Here is a 24779-nt window from a genome sequence, read left to right on the forward strand (position 1 = left end):
TATGACCCACTCCGGCCACGATGACAGGCCTGTGTAGGTTTGCGCCTGTGACATTAATTTAATTAAAAACAATTACTAACACTGAGAGTAATACGGTATTGTCTTACATCTGCTTTTAAAGTTGTTTCCCTAGTTCTTGTGTCCAGTCTGACAGGTACCAAAATTAATACTGAAAGTGGTGGTTTATAAAATATGTGGAGGTTGTCTATCCGCCATACTGAACAATATTCCTTTCCACCGTGTAAAAAAGCAAACCGATAAATCACTCGAGAGTTAAACTTAAACAAGAATGTAATTTATTTAACAAATAATATATTCGAGTATTTTCAAAAAATAAAGCAAAATTTCGCATGTTTTGTACACAGTTACGTTCCATATTGTAACATAAATACGATTTCATTGAAAGATTCGTGAATCGAATTCCTAATAAAATAAATTAATATTTATGAATGAGATCTATTGAAATAAATCCGAAAAATACAGCGGTACTATCTATGCTCGCTCTGTAACTGGCTCAAATCTTTAGCTTAAGTTATAGAAACGTTGACGAAAACGAAGGTCTGCAAACCGACATTAAAAAGTGTTTTGATTAGTGTGAGGTTTGATCAGAACTTGCTGCAGTCATACACGAAAGCTCCCGATGCCCGGTAGAGTGACTGACTGGAAGAGAAAGGGGTTTGACAGCTGTTGCTTCCGCTCACCGGGGAGGTGTTCAGTGTGAGCCGCTGCGCTTCGAACATCTCTCGAAAACTCTGCTGCTGCGCGGGATAGCTCGTGCCCAGCTGTCCTATTTCCCCGTTCTGATTAAGGTGCCAGGGGGCAAGCCGACTCTGCTGGATGTGCTGGCTTTCTTGGCTCGAGCTCAGGTGTGCGTGAGAGAGCGTGGCTGCGCTTGTTGTGTTTATGTAATCCGGTAGAGCGTCGTTTCTATGCCCGCGATCTCCAGCGTACAGACTTGTTGCTTGCATGTCACACTGGTAGGTAGCAGGCTGGCCGCATGGAGGACTGTAATGTGCCGGCTGCGGGGGGGCCAAATAAGTGAGAGACACCGAGCTCGGTAAAGCAGCGCGAGAGACAGGTAGTTCGGCAGCCTGCGGCGGGGAGCCACGAAGACCCGTGATTATATTATCCATACTGAAGGTTTGCTGTGTAGTTTGCGTTTGTGGACTCCCATTACAAGCGCTCCCATTGCTGCTGTCTGGGGTCTCAGTTTTACTCACGGAACCGAGAGAAGGGGAAGAAACCTGCGGGGGAGTGCAAGCCCCGCTTTCTGTCTTTATGTCCCGGAGTTTCACGGGCTGCTCAGCTTCGCGTGTCTGACCCCTTGCCTCCTTGCCTTGCACCTCACGCTCCTCTTTCTCCTTTAATACGTCCTTCTTCTTGAAGCGGCGCCTCCGGCGAAGGAAGCTACCATTTTCAAACATGTTATATGAGTCCGGGTCTAGTGTCCAGTAACTGCCCTTACCTGGCTTCTTGTCGTCGCGCGGCACTTTGACGAAGCACTCGTTAAGTGACAGATTGTGTCGGATGCTGTTCTGCCAGCCTTGCTTATTCTCCCGATAAAACGGAAAACGCTCCATAATAAACTGATATATCCCATTCAGTGTGACCCTTTTATCTGCTGAGTTCTGTATAGCCATTGTAATTAGTGCAATATAGCTGTATGGAGGCTTGACCATGTCCTTAGGCTGTTGAGAAGGAGCATAAGGGCCGTAAGCACGGGCCATGCCACCGGGGTATTGCTCATGTGCTGCGTGAGAATACATACTCATGGGCGTTGGGATACCGGTATATCCCCCTCCGTTTGTAGCCCGATAGTAGCCCTGCTCCCCGGTGATGTAAGGCACAACGCCCAGAGAATTCGGGCTGGACACGGGGTAGCGCGCCTGCATTGTATCGCTTCACAGTTCCGGCCAGAGGACAGGACGAACTTTATCCAGACTCTTCTAATATCTGCGAAGCTCTCCTAAACTACGAACGAATCTTATTCAACTCATCCAACTGTTCACCGCGTCCACAGTTTCCTCAGATATAATCTTTGCTTCTCTAAAAACGTGTAGTAAACGTGAGCTACATATGATTTTTAATAGTCCGGTTAGTCGGTTAGTCGTGCGTTTAGTAAGCAAAATATTAAACGTGGATAATTCACTGAAGGAGGAAAACTTCTGAACTTCCCGCATCCGTCACTTCTGTGAAACTTTTTGACCGTAAACCAATTCTGCCTTTTGGCTGTTGAGTGCTCCTCCCCAAGAACACCCGACGTCCAATGAGCTTTCAGAGGTGTTTGTGGAATGGCTATACCCGGAGCATTTTCTCCCAGTGGACGCACGCGTACATGAATTAAGTCTGAAGCGCGATTGTGCTCACACACGCATGCACATACAAGCACAAAAGTCCAGGAAAAGTTTGGAGTGCGACATAAGAATGAGACATATTTGAAGGAATACATGTATTTATCCTTTCTTTACATGGGCAGAAAGTTCAGTATCTCGTTAGCTTGTAGGTATAATTTCGTCCCGGTTTGATTGAAAATTAAGAAAATGAAAAAGTAAGGTGCAGAAGTGTGAAGCACTTTAGGGAACAAATGAAGAATAGGATATAAAAGCAAGAGTGTATGTTGTGGCCAAATATGTAGCTTTAAATAGGTTACAAACACCTATTGCCTCTTGAATGCACGGAAGGTAGGCTTGTTTCTCTTACAGTTGAACACATATAAAACAATCATAATGAAAACGAACAAATTCGTTCTGCTGTTGCCATGATAGTTACCTGTAAATTTAGTTATGGTTAATAAAAAATCGGACATATACATGCCATCACTTTTTGCTATGCTGTTTGAGGTTTCTTTTTACTGATTTTCAGACATATAATGATAAAGATACCAAGAGAAATGCAGAATGTCTTCACAAAATGGTCAATTTAAACTTTGCAATACTCAAAATTCCTTATTTTAAAGTGTTTTTCAACAGATATTAAGAAAGAAGCCGAGATTTAACTGAAACAATCATGCTTATCATCTCATGATGGTGCGAACTATGCAGCCTTTAACATTGTTACAAAGCCGGAGTAACCTTTTACTGAACATCCCATTGCCATTTTATTTACTATAACATATATCACTAATAGGAACTGACAAAAATAATATGAAAGTGGTAGAATGCGTAGACTTGTGTGGAAACCCTGCCCCCTTTAGCCAAACGCATCTATAATACGTTTAATTTACATTAACATAATTTTTAATAATTACAAAACCGTTTTCTCTTTATATATATATATATATATATATATATATATATATATATATATATATATATATATATATATATATATATAATTGTTTGTTTGTTTGTTTGTTGTTGTAAAACTGTACATAATCCCACCCGTTTGTAAAGGCATTACTGAAACCATTCGCAGTTTTTAGCTGTTTTCTTTGCAAGGGCATTACCTCTTGATTTAATTCTTACGATACAAATTAATGGGAACGACTGTGATTAAATTAGCCCCGCAGACACTACAGACCTACAAGACATTCTATAAAAATAACAAGTTTAACTAACCAAAACTAGGAATAAAATAAAATCAGTGTAAATCTGTACAGTTATTTAATTGTTGTTGTAGTTTGATGTAGCCTGATTATTTAGACCAAAAACCAAGGCGCATTCTTATCTGAAATAGGCTACTAAATTATTACAAAGAAAATGTATTCCAAAAAAAATTAATCACTCAATAATTATATTTATTATAGTTACATTCCTGAAATAACTCACGTCATGTTGTGGATGCAAGCTCTGGATACTCCTAAATCTTTACCTTTTACTTTTTTCTTGAATTCCTTTCAGAGCATTCAAGAAAAAAATTAATATTTAACACATAATTAAAGTGTTCATGAGGAGGTTTAGAGCCCATTGTTTACAAACACCGATGACGCAAACAAATCGCAATTACAACTTCTAAAATGTTTACTGAGGTTACTGACTACTGGTTCTTCAGGTTACTTCCATCTTTATGTAAATTAAGTGTCTCACTACTTTGTTGTTAGAATATTAGTTAATAGGCTTTTTCGATTTAACGCTACGCTTCGCAGACCGATCGACGCCTTGTTCGGTATTGTGCATGGCGTTTGTTTGCTTGTTTGTTTGTTTGTTTGTTTGTTTGTTTGTTTTGGTATAACTTGCTTCCGTGCCTCACAGTGACATGTGCCATTATCATCTCGTGGAAGCGAGGCGGCTGCAGATCTCAGAGCTTGAGCCCGCAGGTGTTCTTCACCTGGCTGCGCGAGTCGAGAGACGGCCTGATGACGACAAAAGCTTAAACCGCATTGGCTAGAATCTCCTCTGACAAACATGTCCAAAACAAAACAGGCTATGAAAATATTTAGTGTATGTGGGTGGATATTATGCTCACATGCGAAATTTAATTTCGTATTCTTCAAAGAAACGCTATCTAGGCCCATTTGTATGAAACCCGCGAGAACTGCCAGCTCACGTGGGGTGCGGCAGGTAAAACTGTCTGGCCTGACGGCTCTCGGCTCAGCTCTGCAAGCGGCTGCTCTCACTGACTTCCTACGGCAGGCGTAGCTTATCTCGAACACTTATCTTTCTGGAGCCACGAGCCCCGAAAAATATAGTTGCAGAAATCTTTAGTTTATTTCAGATGAATGGTTGTTTCCCACCCTGTCAAAGTAAAATGGACTCTTTTTTTGCTTTACAATTAATATTTGAATAATAATGTTGTTGTTTACCGAAACGTGCAGTATTATCCATAAATTCATTCTCCAAGCTGGAGTTTGAGAAACGCGATCCTGTCAGTGGTTGCCCCCATGTGGCCATGGTCTATATTTTGGGTTATGGCAACAGTCAAACTTTAATTTACGTCATTTACCAGCCGTTCTTATTCAGAGCGATCTGCATCTTTATTGTTGTGACAGTATACGTGCTTCTCGGAATCGAATCCACGATCGTGGTGTTCTTAGCACTATGCTAATGATTACCAGGTGAGCTACAATATACCTCGCAGGTTGAACTTCGCGTTTCGTGTAGTGAGACGGTTTCAAAGCTAGTTGAATTAAGAACAACAGTTATTATTAGTATTGTTGTTTTATTACGCGCCACATAGTTTGTACTTGTGTGTACTGCAGTGTATAAAATAGAGGGCTATAGCAGTGTCAAATGAGACGAAGGCTACTGGAATGCAAATGTGATTGCTTATTGCACATTACACTTGACTCCTTGTCAAAGGAAACAATGCAAATAACTGATTTTACCAACACTTTACAGATGCAGATACAAAGGTCACGGTGCTTAAAGCAGGAATGATCATTGCAAAATGATGTGAATTATTCGCAGGATTGAAAAACAGACATAGATATTAGGATTGGTCAATTTAGCTTTGCAATGCTCACTAAAATTGAGTGAAATTATAGAAATATATGCTTCGCGTTCCAAAACTTTGCTTTGATACAACGGTGCAATAGCCTCTAGATTTCATTATTGACAGAAAAATGAAGGTGCAGAACCCCTGCACTCCCCGCATTCACCGCTCTACTCAGATGGAAACACAGACCTCCTGTAGGATAGTTTGGAAACCCGTACAAAAACATAGGCGGTAATATTCTGAAATACTTATGATGAACCTTTTTTCATAACGTGTATATGTATAATTAAGAACCTCTCGAACTGACACAGATGTATATTCTTGATCTTTGTTTCTAATGCTCAATATTTCCTCATAAGGAGACTCAATGCATAGAATCCATTTGTCCGTTTAGCTCGGCCAGCTTTTAAAATGCGCTGAAGTTAAAACTATTTGCTCGATTTATGAGACCCCAAATTCACTGGCCTTCTGACCTGGAGATGTGGGTGTAATGGGAGTCAAGACCGTCTGATCCTATAAGTTGTTGCCACATCCTAGTTTTTCACATAAAATTTAAAACACAAAGAGTTAGATGTTAATCGAACAAATTCATCAGCTACAAATTATAGTGTTTAATATAATACTGTCAAATTATGGATCTTAAGCGAGAGAGGCGAGAAGTTCGTTGTACGCGTCGCTAACATTTGTATTTATTACCGGCTTACTCGCTATTTTTTAAAGCCGGCATCTATGAAAGGGCCCTTTAGCCACCGCTAGATGGCATAGTAATATCACCGTATGAAGAAAGAGCTTGAGGCGAGCTCAATAGTCAGGTAGCATGGTAACAAAAGAAGCGACAGGTTGATGTTTCCGATTGATTCTGACTATATTTGCAGTATAGCAAATAACTTAATAACGCTGAACATGACGTGGGTCTCATAATGCCTAGCTATTGGCCAAGATGAGGCCATTTTATTTTCAGTTACTACATTTTTATTCAATACAGGTTTATTATATCGAATCTCCTGGGTGAGGATATCAGTACTTGGCTCAGCTGAAGATACGTTCTCTCAGCGCTCTGTCAATTCAAAATTTTCTTTCGATTCATATTTATCGATGGATATCTAAGTTGATGTTCCAAGTTCAAAGATAAGATGCACTTTGAATATTTTGATTTCTGCGCGGAGTGCTGTCCCACTGCAACAGCCTATGCTGAAAAATTGAAAGTTAGAAAAGAAGATAAACTATTATTATAAGAAGTTATAAGGGGCCAGAACAGATGTATTGGGCAATTTGTAAATAATTATTTTTGTCAGCCAAGACTAATAAGGAATAATTGTAACTACAGGCCAATTAAGTTTGGGGGTTTTGTTGTACTTTGTTTGTTTGCTTGCTTTTAACTGAATGTTTCGCAGAGTGCTTTCTGTATTGGTTTTGATTATATAAATCTAATATTATATACATTATATAAAGTATAATGAATACTATCGTATATAAACATAATAGCCTTTCGTCGTAGTAGGGAAAAACAATGCAGAATTATGCAGCCATATTTTATTATTGAATATGTTGACAGTTATACTACAAAACGATCGTATATGCAAAATCTCCATTGTTTGTATTTACTTAAAGTGAACATCAGTTATAACAGTTCTCGCACATATCACCCCACACATGATAAGTATACGCCGATTAACCTGTAAAATATTGAAGATAAGTCAGTAGGCCTATGAGTTATTGCGGGAACATTAAGGCTGTGTTTTCATTGGACAGAGTAGTCGTAGGGATAACATTGGTGAAACCCTCACATTACACATGACTTTAAGTCCTGGTGAACGCTCCGATGGTGACGGTGGTGGTGATAATATCCACTTGAAGATGGATGTAACGATGATATTCCGTTAAAGTTTAATACAAAGTCCTTCCTTTCAGCGTCAGGCGAGGAATGGGCCTGATACCGCGATGCACCCACTGTGAATTAAACATGTTAGCAGAAATCGGATGCACTAATCAACTTATCAGCAAGTAAATAACAATAATTAGGCTACAATGAGGAATGGGTATTTGAATCTCTTGAATACCAATAGGCTGTCACGTGTGTTCTATTTAATCAATATCTGATTATTAAAAGTGATTATATTATGCTGATTTGACACACCGCAAATATATGTTATTTTAAAACTAATAATTCACGTCGAACCTATAATTCACTTAAGTAAATGCCATTTTTTCTTTCGGTGTTGGCTAAACAGGTTAAATCAAGCTACACTTTAAATATTCTACCAATATTTTAGGCCCGTTGTTATATTTAACTTTGTCCGAGATAATAGTTGATCTATTGTATATGAATTCATGACCACCTGCAATAAATATATTTGAGTAATTACCATATATTAATTAGACCCAATAATGTCATAATTGGATTTCCAGGTGCACAAAGGGAAACTGTCATAATACTGTTAAGATTCTAAGATCATCTTAATAAGATTTAATCTTATGCAATTCTACACGACAATCTGGATTTCAATCTGGAGTCTTGTCTTGCTTAAACGGATGGTACACCAGTTCTGATAGTGTCACGTGCCTCTAATGGAAAAATAGACTATAGTAACAATAAATCATGGTATTTTAGGTTTGGATAAATTAAACAAGTGTGCAAAAAATCTGACCAGGCAATGCGCGTGATTTGGTGTCTAAAAATGCAGGCAATTAAATAATGGCTTTTCTAAGATTAATTTACCTGTCATCTCTGCACCATTTCTAGCGATCGGCTGGAGATATGTCTGCTCCACGGAGTATGATGATATGCCCTGGTGTACCGCTGATGACCCCGGACTGCGCGAGCTCACAGCAGGCTGTTTTAGATACGGGGAACCGCTGGAAGAACACCAATATGGAGCGCCTCCAGAATACTGCGCATGACTCTCAAGCGCACTGGCTACAGCAGGGGAAGCGGGAACTGGACTGCTATTTGTGACATAGTCTCCACTTGTGGGCAATGAACAGTTCACCATTGCAGAGCTTTGGTTCGCGGACATGTGTTGTGCATAGTGGCCAATGTTCAGTGCGTCATACCCGCTGCCACTGACACAACCAGACATCATGTCCATGCTGTAGCCATTGGTATGACACGTTGGAGTATGGAAGTCAAATCTTTGAGGCAAAATGGTGGAACTGAATCCGAGGCCGTTCATCATTCTGTACATTGGCTTCAGAACTTGGCATTTTCTCCGAAATCCCCGTGGTCTCCGCCGAAACGACCCCTCCTCAAACATAAACTCACTTGAGGGATCTATGGTCCAGTAGTGCCCTTTTCCTGACCGCCCTAGGCCTTTCGGTATCTTAATGAAACATTCGTTTAGGGATAAATTATGCCGGACAGAGTTTTTCCATCCCTGGTAAGAACCTCGGAAGAAAGGGAATCGCGCCTGGAGGAACTGGTAAATCTCACTGAGGGTAAGCCGCTTGGTTGGTGTACTCTGTATAGCCATCACAATGAGCGCAATATAGGAGTATGGTGGTTTTTCGGGACGTCGCAGTCCCGAGTTGCTTTTTTTCCCCTTGGATGTGGTGCCGTGGCTTTCAAAATCGATCGTGGAGTTCATTAATCCGGGATGCATTGCAGCGGTCGCTGAAGTGTAGAATTCCATAGAATTCCTCGGCACTAGTGGCGCTTGGGAGCTCTCGGTCGTCATCTCTCTGGCTCTGACACTAAAGATAGGTGCAATTGGACAATGAAGTTAACAGAAAAGTGGAATTAAACATTCAGAAGCGATAAAAAGCTATACCGGAACGCAGTATCACGATTTAGTACATGTTAACTGACTGATGCTCCAACCTTTAGATTTTTAAAAATTCTGTTCGGTAACATAAATGTTCACATTCGGTATCCAGATAGCCACAGACAACAATTTTGTATCTAGATGAAGTTATGCCGCTGTCTTATCATCGTGCAGTTATGTGAACTGTTTTAGTTGTGCTGCGCCGGTTGGACATAATCCTCTCATGAGAAAGAAACTGCAAATCTACATTCGCAAGGCCCTCAACCAAACAAAACGCCTATCACTCTGTAATCTCCGACCCCCTCGGAATCCCTCCTCCTTCCTCTCCGCCTTCATGCTCTACCTCTCGAGTCTATTCCCCAGTTCTATTCAATAACCCCCCCCCCTCTCTCGCTCCATTCTTTCTCACCGTTCTTGCTCGCTCGCTCTCACTTTTGCTATTTCTATGGGTCAAGAAGTTAAAGTGTTAAGAAGCAGGCGTCATCATTTGTCAAACACGCATCGAACAAGTTTGTCTTAGTACTGTTTTAACCATTAAGTTGGGAACTCTGAGGAAAGAGTACGCAATACGCAAGTGCATGGAAATCAAGTACACCAGGCGAAGAATCGGGTTCTTTTATCCTGTGTGTAAAGCCTGTGTATATGCGCCTGTGTATGAGATATAGAAAGAGGTGGAGAGAGAAAGAAATAGAGACAGAGTCTACCGTAAAATAATTTGAAATGAGTGGAAACATACTTTTTCCATCAAGTTCAGGTTGAGTTCCGCACACAGCGTAGTAGGGGCAGCGTGGTACCACACACAGTACCAGACATTAAGTATTGAGGCTATCGTTAGTCGCCGGAGCTTCGTATTTATAGGGACATAAAACCACAGTTAGCTTCGTCAACAAATAATTCTTACTTCTCCGAACGTAGTAGCCTGCACTATTAATATTATGTAGTGGTTATTTTAAGAAACTGGCGGGAGGGGGGGGGGGGGGGTCTAGACATATGAATATAATTTAATATATAATGCTTCACCAGTCTACAGTAACTTTGTATTATTATTATTATTATTATTATTATTATTATTATTAGATGATGTTTTGGATGTGTATACACATACTTTATGTTAGCTTCTTAAAAACACAAAAAATTGAAGGGCCCTGAAACTATTTTAGATAATAGTGAATAGTGATAGTGAATAGTAATAGTGAATAGTGAATCTATCCAAAGGCATAGTGACGCCCTGACCAATTATTTTCACTTAGACCTGCATTGCTTGTTTTTCAACATTACTATTATTGTTAAGATGATCGTGATCTTTATTGTATTTCTACATGGTTATTTTACGTAGTCTTTATTAATTATTATTATGGGTTGGTTTACAATAGACCTGTGTAGGCCTGTACTGCAGATGTAGGCGGTCCGAAATAGAAAACAGAACATTCCTGTAGGTCCTATAAGATCATATAATATCTCAGGATAACCCGCCACCGTCACCGTTGCCCTTTTAGGTAAAGACTTTCTGAACAATGCGAATCAACAATCCCCTCTGTGCACAGTTCTGTGAGGATGTGGATAAAACGTTTTTCCCGCGCGGTAGAGGCAGCTTTTCGTACAGTTTCCGCCGCCCACTGAGCGCCTAACCCCCGCTGAGTCCCGGATGTCCAATCGGCCGAGGGGAAATTTAGCTCTGCTCTACTGTACTTTGAAGTTACAATTACTCACCTAGACATACATTCAGTCCGGTGTTCTCATACGCACTGGCACACTATAACATATACTTGGATTGTTCTATCACATACTATTAAATAAGAACTTCTTATCCATGTCTTTGATCTTGCACGGAAAATGCTGCGTTATTTTTTAGGTTTAATCTAAGTAGTGGTCAGGGATTTATCATACCCCTACCCATTCTTCCTATAGGTGTAAAATCGAAATGAATATGAAACATTCTTACCTTGTTTTTTTCTGTGACACGAATGAAAACTTTTCACTTGTCAGACGGCGACAGAAGAATTGCAAACGATTGTGTGCTTATCCGTATCAAGCAGTCACAGGTGGGGGCGTGCTAACTCGTTTTGCTGCACAAGACACTTATGTCATAGGCCTGACCAATATTATCAAATACTCTGTTTTATAACAGACGTATTTTGCAATTACAATATGACAGACAGTTGTTTTACCTGAATTGTTTCGTTTATTACTAGGTAAAAGTTTGCCTGAATAATCTGTTTAAGGGACTAGAAATGTGTAGTTTATGATAGCCTTGTTGTTATGCTATCTAGTAAACTGTTTAGTACGCTCTTGTCCTATCGTGGTGAGTTCTGCGCTGATTAAAAATTTCGAATGGAGTGCAACCAATATACCCGAGACATTTTCAGTAAATAGCATTAATAAACAACAATACGCAAAACTGTTGTCTCCTAACAATTTTTTAGAATATTCCGATTTATTTATTTTTTGGCAGTTACAGGTGTGTTATTTCGCTAACCCACCTGCAGGTCGCAGCATCTCACCTGAATAATGGAAACAGTAAAATCTCGCGCACGCGCGAGAAGTTAGATTATTGGCCCATTGAGAAAACGTTTGTGTTTGATGAACGTTTGTTTATGTATATTGGCCATAAGCAAGATACCATTAGGTATAGAAAGCAACAATATCCTGTTTGGTGATTGTATATTATGTTCAGTTGTGATATGCTCGGATGTTAGAATAAATAGAACAAAATATTATGAAAAGTGAATTTGATAACAGTGTATGTAATTATATATAAAGAAAAGAAGTTAAAACATTTCATCATCAAAACTAGTCTGCTTCAGCACCCCGGACAGCGCAGTTATTTCGTATAAGGTAAGTAAATCGAGGCCAAAAAATCCAACTAAACCCAAAATATTACTTTAAAAGCTGCCACTAGTATTTATTATGAGCGAAAGTAACTACCTAAATTGACGTTTTGAATACGTCAGCATTCTAATCTACACTGATGCACTTTGCTTCCACATCTGACGAAGGACCGACACGTCCTGTTTCTCTGGAATCTTGTATGCTTCAATGCAATTGTTACGATCTCTCTCTAAGAGGTCCCAAGTTTCGACATGTTGTGTTTAAATAACTCGGCTAAAACCTGAAGTTGTGGAAGTAATGGGTCTATTAGAAACATTTATCTATCGGCAGCTCAATATAACAAGAGTGGGATTAACAATGACGGATAATACTTTTTGATTTAAAAAAATAAAATAAATTTGTAGTTGGTATTGTAACAAAATTCTTCTACTTCTTTTCTTCTTCTTCTTCTTCTTCTTCTTCTTCTTATTGTTGTTGTTGTTGCAGCAGCTGTTTTTGATAATGTCACAAAAGAAACGTCTCATGCTAAAACTCTCAAAATGACTGAAAACGTGAACTTAAAATACAGAAAATGTAATAACATATAACTGGATAACTTATTTAACCTATATAACTTACATCGTTTTTTAAGAATACTACTACTACTCTGTTAACCATAGCTTTCCAAAATAGGCTAATACAAAGATTCGTGATTTACTTTTATCACTTTTGCTGCTTTTGTTGCTGTTGATAATAATAATAATAATAATAATAATAATAATAATAATAATAATAATAATAATAATCCTCATTATCATTATCATCTGCATAAATGTTCTAAATTGAATCTAGAGCTGTAAAAGGTGTACAAAGGCTTATTGTGTATGAACACTTTTATTTTGTAAGTACAACAATGAAAATGAGATCGTTAATAACAGGACTGACAATGGTATCAATCACTCACTGGACGAATAATTAAATATTTGCATTCTCCGCGCGCTGATAGTCTTGTTTGCTTGTGTTTGAGAGCATGTGCTGGCTGCCTCGGTAACCACTGATTGAGTGACAGGTTTATTTTTGCAAGAACAAACAAGTAAAAAAAAACCCTCACAGACAAGGATTTCTCAATTCTACAGTTCTTTCTTTTTGAAGAAAAGTACCATTTAAATGTTACACAAACAGCCTTGCCCGTCTTCTGGAGCGCAGCTCTTGAAGCGGTTACTGACAAAACCTTCACGCAAACAAGATCACAATTACAAACTATATACATTTAAATATATATTAATCATACTCTTGGCATCGTTAACAAGACACTGGAATCAGTAAGCACACATCAACTCCGACGCCACATTTAAAGGGTATCTAATCACTGTTTACGTCCACAGCAATGTACTACACATAACATACATATTTTATGTATTTTCTATGCAGTAGATAAATTATATGCAATGTACCCCAAATATGTTCAATGCATACAACAAAGTATACATTACTGGTGTATTTGTGTGCATGTCTTTCTGACAGCCTTCCTGCCCTAAGACAGCAGAGAGTCCATACTGAAGGGGTGATACCGAGGATCTTCTGCAGTAAAGGTAAATGGGTGAGAATGAGGAAGAGCCTGAAGCGGCTTCAAAAAATCAGGCGCGCACTTAGAGTGATTAGTTATGTCCCGCGTATCACGCGTACAACCTTCAAACCCCTGCGACACTACGGAAGTGACTTGCAATTCAGGCTGTGTAGCAAGAGGGACGATGACCGGTGGATATCTTAAGACAAACGGCACGAAGTGTGATGGAGCGTGCAACATTAGCCTAGCACTGCTCCAAAAGCTATCCCTGTTTTCCTCTCTGCTTCTGAATGGTTTACTGAGGATGGTGTCGATGGCGAACGAGCTGGAAAACTTTGTGCCGGTGCTCTCCTCGCGCAGTGGTATTCGCATATGCTTTATAACGCGCTCCTGAGTTTCCAAGTTCTTGAGAGGTTTTTTAGTGATGCGCTTCCTCCTTCGGCGGAAGATGCCGTCTGCAAACGTGTACTCACTATGCGGGTTTAGCATCCAGTAGTTATCCTTACCCCAGGGACGTGAGGGATCACGGAGCACTTTCAGAAAACAATCATTCAGCGACAAGTTGTGCCGGACAGAGTTTCGCCAGCCCGTGTAGGTTCCCCGGAAAAAGGGAAACTTATTCATCAGGTAGTCGTTTATTTCGGCCAATGTAAGGCGACCCGTGGCTGAGTCCCGAATGGCCATGGCGATAAGTGCGATATACGAGTACGGTGGCTTGGGTCTGCGAGTGTACGGTTTGGACTTGCTCTCGGAAATTACCGTAGCTGGCGCCGGGCTATTGGCTGTACAGTCTCCGTCCGAGCCCAACTCTTCCTCGGCATACAGTGACGAATCCAAAATCACGTCACCGTCACTGAACATGTCCTTCTCCGATATGCGACTCGAAGAGAAAAGCTCCAGCTTCATTTTAATGCTTTGTCGTTTACCCTTCAATGCCGAATGGAGTGCAATGCCGAATGGATACGGAATAAAGATCAGTAAGGAATAATGTATAAGATGTTTTTCTTCTTTTGTGGAAAGTCCTCATGGGCGAACTGAGCATATTACTGTTATTTAAATATTATAACTGTTTGAGGCCAACCCCCACAAGGGCGGGGCTTACCGTCATGTTCCCCAATTAAGGCGTTTGCAAGGATTGCCCACCTGCTTAAAAGGTGTATCAACAGGCACGGCCACGCACCCGTGTTTGTGTGCGCTCGTGTAAAAGTGAAAGAAGACAAATCTTTGCACGAACCAGGTGAAGCGAAGGTGCATTGTAGCCAGGTGTTTAATACAGACGATCAGAATTCAGAGGTGAACTGACCCCAACCTGGACTACCAAACATTTGTTTGCTAAATTTTGTAGTCACGATATATTATTGCTACACTAAACAAAGATCAAAATGAAGTCTTGTTCAGTCTTCTTACGCCCTCGCGCAAAAATAACCCGCGCTGAGTCGATATAATATGGTGAATATCCCATCAGAATCTCGCTCAATAAGAGCTGTTACCAGTTAGTCACGATTGCTCTGTGTAAATTGAGGTCGATTCGTTTTTGGCAGTTGGTGACATACAAAAGAACGGGGAAGTTTTGATTGCGTTCTGTGCTTGGACAAATGCCACGTAACAAGCAAAGAAAGCTATGCGCGCAGGTGAGAACACGGATAAGGGGTGAATGATTCTAATTGCATGGGTAAGCACAGTCAGCCAGGTCAATGCCAGGTCATACTGACAGTAGAGAAAGGCAAGAAGCGGCTACAATCTCAAGGGTAATGGCGTAATAGCGCCTGCATATAGATACTAGCGAAGCAGCATTATTAAAGAGGCAAAGTTATGAAAATATCAAGTGTACGTTAGGTGGATTTGTATTGCATAATATGTAAGCATTACATAGATGACGCCGCAGTAAAAGGTCAAATAAAGTTCCTCGCGTGCCATGAAGTGAGCAATAATTATTAAACTGTCTTTTCTGCCACACCTACTTGCAGTCCATGGGATGTGTTCTTTTCGCATGAATCCATTTTCTTTAGCACCCGTAGCGTGTATTTTACCGGGTTCATCAAGTAGGCGAACAAGCCTCTACAACTTGCATCTGCAACACATACCTTCACACAGTATGAGAAGCTCGTTTTGGTAATTACACCCCCTAACTCCAAGTATGAAGCTTTTTAAGTCCAAATGAATTCCCAAATACTCCATCAGCTGCCCAAAGTGCTAGATAGAGTGTGCTTCAATAATGTACAAATGTCAAAATGCCAGTGTAATTTAGACTGTAGGATCTGTCCCTTACAGCTTTCTAATTCTATCACCTCAAGTTTCTCACTTTTCAAAACACACTAAACTGTAGTTTGTTGCCCTTACAATCCATGCCATGTGCATGAATGAGTGTGTCCCGAGGTGTGTGGGGAAGAAACTGGCTGAAACTCTTAACACATCTCGACCCAGTTCTCACACATGAATTACTCCATGACTTTGACTCCATGAAATTGACTTTAGTTGGCAACAAATTTGAAAATAAAAACAGTTTTTAAACATATGGATACATACATCCAACACTAGTTCCAGTCCCAGCTACTAATGTAAAACAGACTACCAATAAAATGCTTTGCCATACAACTGTTAAGCCTACTTGCAAACACTTCATATTAAAATTAACTTTCATCAACAAATGTACATTTCAAATTTCATTGATGAATCCTCCTGACATAAATTACCTCCTGATGTATAACACTGACCGCATCTTTGTTGAGAGATTATCTTTGCTCCAAATAATCCCACATGCATTCCAGTGATTTGGCTCCTTCTGATTCTCTAGTTATAACAAAAATAAATACAAATCTGCTCATTGGGGCTAAAGAGCAGCTCCAGGCTGCTGCAGTCAGATTGAGTTTCTGCCCTGTGTTTAGTCATTTCCCTTCCCTATCCAAAACAAAATGATTTCCAGCGGCCTGAACACTCAAGCAGCTCTGAAAACGACATTTAAATGGTCTTTCTGCCAAGTTTTCAAAATTTTATAAACATGTTCAATCACTGAAAAATGTACTGAGGTCAGGGAGGTGCCTTTCTTGGCATGTGTTTGTCAAAGGTCCAGTATAGTGATTGCCTGTACGACTGAGATGAGGCAATAAATATGGTTCTAAATGCACCACATGGACTCCATGCTAGTATTTTCAACCAGCTTTTAGATCTTGGGCACTCCTGATTTACCATTTTATGTGGGACTTTAACTATTTAATATTCAAGCACATTAGGTACACTTGAAATCTTTTGAATGAATGTATAAACATTTGTCATTAAAACTTAACTTTAAAATGTTATAGATGTTATAGGGAACAGATTTAAACAAGCCATTGTTATTCACACATGATTTGCAGCTGTTATTCACAAGCTGTTCATGTAAAGTTTCTGGGCTCCAGATGAGGCTTTATGTTTGAAGAAACCACAGGATATATTTTAATCTGGGTCCAAAAATGAAACATTAGTTATCTGTAACAGTGAAGACAGGTCTGAGGCAGTGATATAGAAATTCATACAGAGATACTGCACCTTCCAGATGAGGAATCACAATGAGTATCTATTTTGTTGTTATCTGCTTCACCACTCATAAACATTTTGCCCCACAGCCCACAAACAGTATAATTTTACCCAGTAAAAGATGGTAGTTACATTACAGTTAGTCGATGCAGTGAATTAGAGACTTAATCAATAAGGATCCTAGCATAAATAATTTTGTGGTTTTTTCTATGCATTGAAGCAATTGAAAAGCAGCATTGCCTTAGGCAGATACTTTGTCTCTAAGGACTTTGTTATTTTATTCACTCAGATAATAATATAGGAACTTGTACAATCATCCTCTCTTTCCAATTCCCTCTACTAGACTAGCTTCTTAAACAAACATGTAAGGAGTGTATGGAGAACTACACATGTAGTTCTGCATGTAAATATTTGAGCCTGTATTATCACTCCTTCCAATTTGGCCTGTACACTCTGAGCCTTCCCACTGGGGCCACTGAAGCTTCTGCTTACATTCTCACTCTGAGATTTCAAACACAAACACTACCACAATCAGTGTATTTGGACAAAATTAACAATACAAAAATAACAAAACAACCCCCCCCCCCCCCCCAAGCATGTGACCTCTTTTAACCTCAGCTTTTTTCTGACTGTAGTGTTTCATCCCTCCCTGTATTTATGGGCAAATCATATACAACCATTTACATATTGGTTCAACCTGTATATTGTGTGTGTGTGTGTATTTATATGCATGTGCGTATGTATGCATGTGTGCATGTTTGTGGTGTATCATAGTAGTTACATTATAGAGTATGCTGATATACATGTAAGCCACATGTTAGGAAAAACAATACAACAGTAGAACCCTCCAAGCTCACATTATAATTATAAGTAAAAAAAAAAAAATGCAAAAATTATACTGATTCTGGACAGCTGTTATTGGCTGGTGTTTGTTCTTTGTGTGTATTATGTGCAGTATGTGTTCTTTGTGTGTGTGTGTGTGTGTGTGTGTGTGTGTAGAAAAGAGAGAGAGAGTAACAGAGACACAGAGAGAGGCTCCTATGTAATCACATTCTTTATCCTGACACACCTGCCCAAAACAGCTTCCGTGAGAGAAACTGCACCTGTTTTATGCCTGGTTAAGTTTATGCCTTTCTTTCTGTGTGTGTGTGTGTGTGTGTGTGTGTGTGTGTGTGTGTGTGTGTGTGTGTGTGTGTGTGTGTGTGTGTGTGCGTGCGTCTCCCTTCTTCTCTCCCTCTCTCTCAACAAATTCCTTATACTTTACCTGTTTTCTTATTTGTTTGTTTTAAATATCTTTGTTCCTACTTTGTAATTTGATATAGTACTGTGGTTGTGGTTGTGTATTTCACTGATTGAGCGTGTGTCTGTGTCTGTGTGTGTATGTGTGTGTGTGTCTGCAATTAACTAAGAAAGAAAGGTGGCATGTGCTATGACGTTTGAAGCATAGCTCTGAAAGATCCAAACTGATGTTACTACACCTAGCTGGATATTGACCTTTTTGCCAGGCAGTAAAAAATCAAAGTAAACATGGATGGTTTACAGTTATGAGAGCATGTTGTATCTAGAGTGCAGCCAAGACTGGCAATTACAGGAGCAGCAAAAAAAGTCATGCTATTTGTGGTATAGTGGTTCAAACCCTAAACTGCATAGTTTTGTGTTTTCCATACAATAACATGCATATCAACTCATCATGCAATTATCCAGTCTTTTGTGAACTAAGTCAGGTGTGCAGTGCAGTACACTGAGACTTCCTAGTCTGGTAGCAACTGAATGTTTCTAATTAATGCATGATGCAAAAACATATCTTTATTTACAAAATATCTCAGCATATGCATACCAGCCCAGGATCAGTCTGCAGCATTGTTGCTGATTTACACAATAAAATATATACAGAGATGGTGTTTTAAGACCATTTGAAAGTCACAACCATTTGAAAGTCTTTCAAAGCCTTCGATAGTGGTATATATGCACAACATACATCTGGAAAACTAGATGGTATAAAATGAGTTTTGTGTTTTAATGCAAGAGGATTTTAATTAGATTTGAATCAACTATATTGATAAAGGGGTAAGGATCTTAAAAAACTAAAATGGTGTGTGTGTGTTCTCCTGCATTATTTTTTTTGTTCTGCACCAGTTTTCTTACTTGAGATGTTCACCTGCCAAACCAGACATTCACATTCACAGACAGAAAAGAACAAAGGTTGTAGAAAGGTGGTGTGTGTGTGTGTGTGTGCGCGCGGGAGGGGGGGGGGGGGGGGGATTGGGGGAGCTATATGACCGAACTCTACGCTAGTTAAATGGGAGAAACCTTAGCCAAATAAAACATATAGTATCGAAAACGGCAAGCATGCTTGGAGATTTTGTAGCTCTAGCGACATTCTCACTCTTTATCTCAGTTCCTCACACGCTACACCACACACGCATGCAGTCCGGAGTAAACATTACAATATACATAAATCTGATAGCGTAGTATCTGATACGAACTCAACATATCGCGGTGATAGACAGTGTGCTCCCTTCGACTGCTCGAGAATCATTCTGGAAGAAAACATCGGCGGCGGGCCGCTCCTACCCACATGCGCTGGCGAAGGATCTGTGTTTACCTGACGACGGCAGCCGTTCCGTAGGCTTTGTCTAAACTTGAAAGGGGAGCCAAGAACTCGCAGTCCTCACGCAGGGTGCTTCGCACGAGACGTTTCGCTAGTCTCTTCGGGCTCCTGCTGGATGCGAATTACAGGAAGCAAAAAAAAAATTAAAAAAATCTGCATTTGAGACATTTGATAATCACTTTATATGCATGTGATTTCTACAGTTACCTCAGCGGGCCTGGCTGCTGGCAGATGTTATTATTGGTTCCTCAGCAGGCCAGACGTACGGGCATATGTTGCTGTTGGTTGTTATTATCTCTTATTGATTTGCTTTTAATCTTTCCTGTTTGCCTGGATCATTAGGAGAAGGAAGTGTTGAGGGGACCAAGCGAATCGACAGTATCAGTAAGCAGAAATAAAAGTAATGCATCCTCACAGTGTAATTCACCATCGATCCCACACCGTATGTATTGAAATATTGATATGGATCACCACGGTCACTGTGAATGACACATTAGATGATTACCGGCATGTCCTTGTATTATTCATTGTTTCTTGTATTGTCTGTACGCAAGAACTGCAAGTAGGCTACTTGAGCAGAAAGCTCTAAAAGAAAATCTTAAAAGGTTAATTAGCACAGCATATATGTGTGTGTGTGTGTGTGTGTGTGTGTGTGTGTGTGTGTGTGTGTGTGTGAGAGAGAGAGAGAGAGAGAGAGAGAGAGAGAGAGAGAGAGAGAGAGAATATTGATCTGCAAAAAAGGATTTCTTAGTTTAACGTTTCATTATTCAAAACCGTTCGTCTACGGATGCCAAGATAGCAGTTACAGAATAATCCCATCCAGGTAATTGTCTATAGCTTCGAACCACTTTACATTGCATTCGGTTCAATGGCTCCTAAAATCACTGTGTGTAGCGGGAACATTTAGTGGGAGATTCAGTACCTCCCAGCACCATTTCTCCACGCGCAACTACACAATGGTTTTGTTCGGCATATTCGTCAGTACACAACAGACAAACAAAAAATAAATCTTCGGCGCTTTAATGTCGCACAACTGCTTTACAACGCGAAAACGTCTTGTAAAAAAGGAGGTTCGCCACGAAGTAGTTACGAGACTCGGCGAGACTATTCTGCAGGGATTACACAGGCTAAGTGCCTACCAGTCCGTCAAGTGAACCCGATACCGGGTCGTTCTAACGAATCCTGGAATACGCGGGCACTGTTTTTTCAAAAACGAGTCTTGCATACGCAAGAATGAACGGAGCACATCGCGCGGATCTTCTAAAACAACACAATGGTCTACGAATCAAGATTATAGTTAGAAAATTAGAATTACGCTGAATACAAGAATAAAATGACGTGCAGTGGCGTAGCAAAATTCTGTGGCCCCACAGTGGAGTATTATTATTGTTGTTGTTGCTATTGCTGTTGTTGTTGTTGTCAGATGTAGGATCACCACCTGCAGTCGTGGCCAAAAGTAGTGGACAAGAGACAAGCAGAAATTTTTGTTTTCACAAAGTTTGTTGCTTCAGTTTTTAGGGTGGCAAGTTGCATTAACTCTAGATTGCGAAGAGTGATCAGATGAATTGCACTGAATTGCAAAGTCATTCCTTGCCATGAACTCTGTCATGCTGATTAGAAGAGCAGACTGGTTGCTTTAAAAGATTGGTGGTGCCTGAAGTTTTCTTCTGTTAACCATGGTTACCTCGAAGCAAACATGTGCAGTCGTCATTGCATTGCATCAAAACGGCTTCACAGGCAAGGAAATTGCTGCTTGTAAGACAGCACCTAAATCCAACCATTTATCAAATCATCAGGAACTTCAAGGAGGTTCAATTGCAGTGAAGAAGGCTTCAGAGCACCCAAGAAAGTCAAGAAAGTGCCAGGACCGTCTCCTAAAGAGGATGCAGCTACAGGATCGGGTCACCACCAGTGCTTGCACAGGAATGGCAGAAGGCAGGTGTGAGTGCATCTGCACGCATAGTAAGGCGAAGGCTTTTGGAGGATGGCTTGGTGTCAAGAAGTGCAGCAAAGAAGTCCTTTCTCACCAAGAAAAATATCAAGGACAGACTGACAGGAAGTATAGGGATTGGACTGCAGAGGACTGGGGTAAAGTTATTCGCTCTGTTGAAGCCCCCTTCAGACTGTTTGGGACATCTGGACAAATGATTGTCCAGAGAAGAACAGGTGAACGCTACCACGAGTACTGCGTCATGTCAACAGTGAGGCATCCCGAGACCAGTCATGTGTGGGGTTACTTCTCATCCAAGGGAGTCGGTTTGCTGAAAATTTTGCCTAAGAACACTGCCATGAATGAGGAATGGTATCAAAACATCATCCAAAAGCAACGTCTCCCAATGATTCAGGAGAATGTGGTGTGCAACAATGCCTTTTCCAGCATGACGGAGCACCATGTCACAAGTCAAAAGTGATAACCAAGTGGTTCGGTAACATTGACATTTTGGGTCCATGGCCAGGAAACTCCCCAGATCTCAATCCCATTGAGAATCTGTGGTCAATCTTCAAAAAGAGGGTGGACACACGAACACAGAAACTGATCAACTCCAAGCGCTGATTAGGCAAGAATGGGTTGCCATTGGACAAGATATTGCCCAGATGTTGATATCCAGCATGCCAGGGCGAATTGCAGAAGTCTTAAAAAAGAAGGGTCTTTGCTTAAACTGGATGTATTCGTCAATAAAAAGTTAAACTTATGAAATGCTTATAATTGTACCTCAGTATACCAAATAAAAATCTGAAAAAAGGATCTAAAAAAAGGCAGTAAACTTTGTGAAAACCAAAATTTGTGTCAGTCTCAACTTTTGTCCATGACTGTACACCACTGCTGATGTGCTAACAAAAATGACTAAGTTCGCAATCAAAAAAATAACTTGCCAGGTTGGGCATACTGTAAGAGTAATTCTCTTCTACTGAAACTGCTGGACACTACACTTCTCTCCATCATACAAACTCACTGAAGTTCTGTAAACAAAACTACTAGGTGGCCCTGAGTTGAAGCGACAGAGTCACCGGTGGACATGAAACAAAAGAGGTTCAATATAAATATCCATGTAAATAGACAGAGTTACTTCTGCATAACTTTCCAGCATAAACCACATTCAAAGATGTACTTCCCTATAAAAATACATACAGGTTTAATGTTGGGCATGTAACTTTATATCCAGAAAATGCAAAGTGAGTTATTTGTAGTCCTAAGAATAGACACATTTTTAGAGCAAGACAGTTACATACTATCATGTTTAAACACCACCAAGAGTAGATTAATTGCTGATATTGAGCTTGAACATCAGAGGGAAAAACATAAACTTACTAGTGATTTGTGGTTTAAACATGTAATTACTTTATAATTAGTTTTAGACGTGCTGTATGGCACCTCTGCCCTACTCAGTAGCTAGTGTATGCATGTACTATGCGGTGCTTGTGCAGTTCTGTGTGTTATGTAAATCTGCATCTGGCCAACCTATGAGCTCTGGAATGGAGGGTAACGTAACACATGCATGCACTGTGGAATTAGGGAGCTGATAAGCATTCAAAACAATAAAGGCTGGAATCAAGCAAATATGACAGGCATGTCTGTGCTTAATGTGTCTACATGAGACTCTTGAATTGAAGACATGTTTTCTTAAGATGTGACAAGTGACTAAACGCACAATAGTAGTGTTGTGATTAGAGGTGCAGACTCCAGGAAAACAGTGCTAAAAGAGGGAGGGAATAAATCACCAGGCCACAGGTAGCAAAGCCCTTGGTTAGCAGCCCTAGGTCAGCAACCTCAGGTCAGCAAGACCAAGTCAGCAACCCCAGGTCAGCAACCCCAGGCAAAAAAGTCAGATGACTGCTGTGGTTTTCACCTTGGCGTATGTCAGGTTTTCATCCTCATCATTCTAGGCAAAGTTCTGGTGATCAGTACATAATAGCCCCTTCCGACTGTCCCTAAGACCTGATCTTTTCCACTGAACATATTAAAACTAGAGGTGCATAATCACATTATCCATAATTAATTATCAAACTGATGTGAGTATGCAGCAGTTTCTAATGTGAAGCTTTATTTAAAGCTATGGTGAGTGGAGTTTTAAAACTTCACCCATATTAAACCTGTGGGCTGGCTTCATTTTTAACCTGTTAGCAAATTTGTGTGTGTTTGATTGTCTCTCTATATATCTCTGTGTGCATGCAGTATTTTTACAATTAACAAAAGTATAATTTTTGCCAAACACTTGGACCATGAGACATATACATGAAACAGTTCTAATATTATACACCACAAATGTATTACATTGTTTTAAAAAAAAGAAATAGGTATAAAGGTAATAGTATGAATAGTATCTTGTTAATTTTGCTCCATTAAGAGGATAATGAGAGTGACGACGATAACTATAATGTCATATAATCCGCTTGCCTAGTTGTTGTTTGATAGAAAAAAATGGAGACTTACCTCTCACCTGAAAAAGTGAGGTGTCTGTGTCTGTAAGAGCATATGGCAAAACAGGCAAGTTCTACTGCATTATTATACAGGTCATATATTTTCTTCTGATTAGTGTGAAGTTGCTGTGAAGTCAGGCTGATTTTGTGTTGCTTGCTGTTTGGTTAAATATATTCAAATTGCTCATACTTGCTTCAGTGACTCGAAATATGTTTTGGACAATAAAACAAGCTTATTTCAAATGTACACTCTCTTATTCTCCCTTTCTCTCCCTCTTTCTTCCTCTCACTCTTGTTTTCCATTTCTCTAGAAGAGCTTGACTTGTGTATACTTTGCTTCTCCTGGATCAAATGTTGTTATAGCTTCAAACATTTATACAAAAGACTTCAGTGCTTAACAAATTAGGAGTCCTTTGATCCTTTAATGTGTTTTATCTCACATGCATGGACAGACAGACAGACAGACACACACATGCGCGCACACATATAGTAGTGATAATCTTCTCTAAAGCAGATTAGGTTGACTGTTGGAGATTTTGAATCAGGCCCGTTTCTGGTGCTGCATTTTTAAGTAAACTAATCTTTGAGCAAATATTCAGCCTCCGCCTGAAGTCTTAATGTATTTGAAGAGTGGTAGTTCTGTAATGCATACACATGCGGGCAAGTTTCAGGGGATCAAAGCCTGTAGCACAATGGCGCAGATTTAGAGTAGGGCCCTCTCTGGGCT

The 24779-nt window shown here is 40.0% G+C and overlaps 3 protein-coding genes across 4 annotated transcripts; all 3 read right to left on the reverse strand.

The window, feature by feature from the left end:
- Nucleotides 1-273: 273 nt before the first annotated feature.
- On the reverse strand, nt 274-2260 carry foxc1b (forkhead box C1b). Its single transcript, XM_026999002.3, has one exon. It carries the CDS (start codon nt 1890-1892, stop codon nt 606-608), a length of 1287 nt encoding a protein of 428 aa, XP_026854803.2. The 5' UTR covers nt 1893-2260; the 3' UTR covers nt 274-605.
- A 4644-nt stretch (nt 2261-6904) lies between these two features.
- On the reverse strand, nt 6905-11322 carry foxf2b (forkhead box F2b). 2 transcript variants are annotated; one of them, XM_035524503.2, is made up of 3 exons: nt 11077-11322; nt 8093-9063; nt 6905-7323 (listed from the first exon to the last, which is right to left on the reverse strand). In XM_035524503.2, the coding sequence occupies exons 2-3, from the start codon at nt 9045-9047 to the stop codon at nt 7157-7159; spliced, it is 1122 nt and encodes a 373-aa protein (XP_035380396.1). In that variant the 5' UTR covers nt 9048-9063; nt 11077-11322; the 3' UTR covers nt 6905-7156. The 2 variants fall into 2 exon arrangements, with proteins under 2 accessions (XP_035380396.1, XP_035380395.1); XM_035524502.2 differs by lacking the exon at nt 11077-11322 and adding an exon at nt 9191-9360.
- A 1505-nt stretch (nt 11323-12827) lies between these two features.
- On the reverse strand, nt 12828-14950 carry foxq1b (forkhead box Q1b). Its single transcript, XM_026999005.2, has one exon. It carries the CDS (start codon nt 14413-14415, stop codon nt 13477-13479), a length of 939 nt encoding a protein of 312 aa, XP_026854806.1. The 5' UTR covers nt 14416-14950; the 3' UTR covers nt 12828-13476.
- Between the last annotated feature and the right edge of the window lie 9829 nt (nt 14951-24779).

This window comes from Electrophorus electricus, chromosome 7 (genome assembly GCF_041902795.1).
Source record: "Electrophorus electricus isolate QZ-2024a chromosome 7, ASM4190279v1, whole genome shotgun sequence".
Taxonomy (NCBI): Eukaryota; Metazoa; Chordata; class Actinopteri; order Gymnotiformes; family Gymnotidae; genus Electrophorus; species Electrophorus electricus.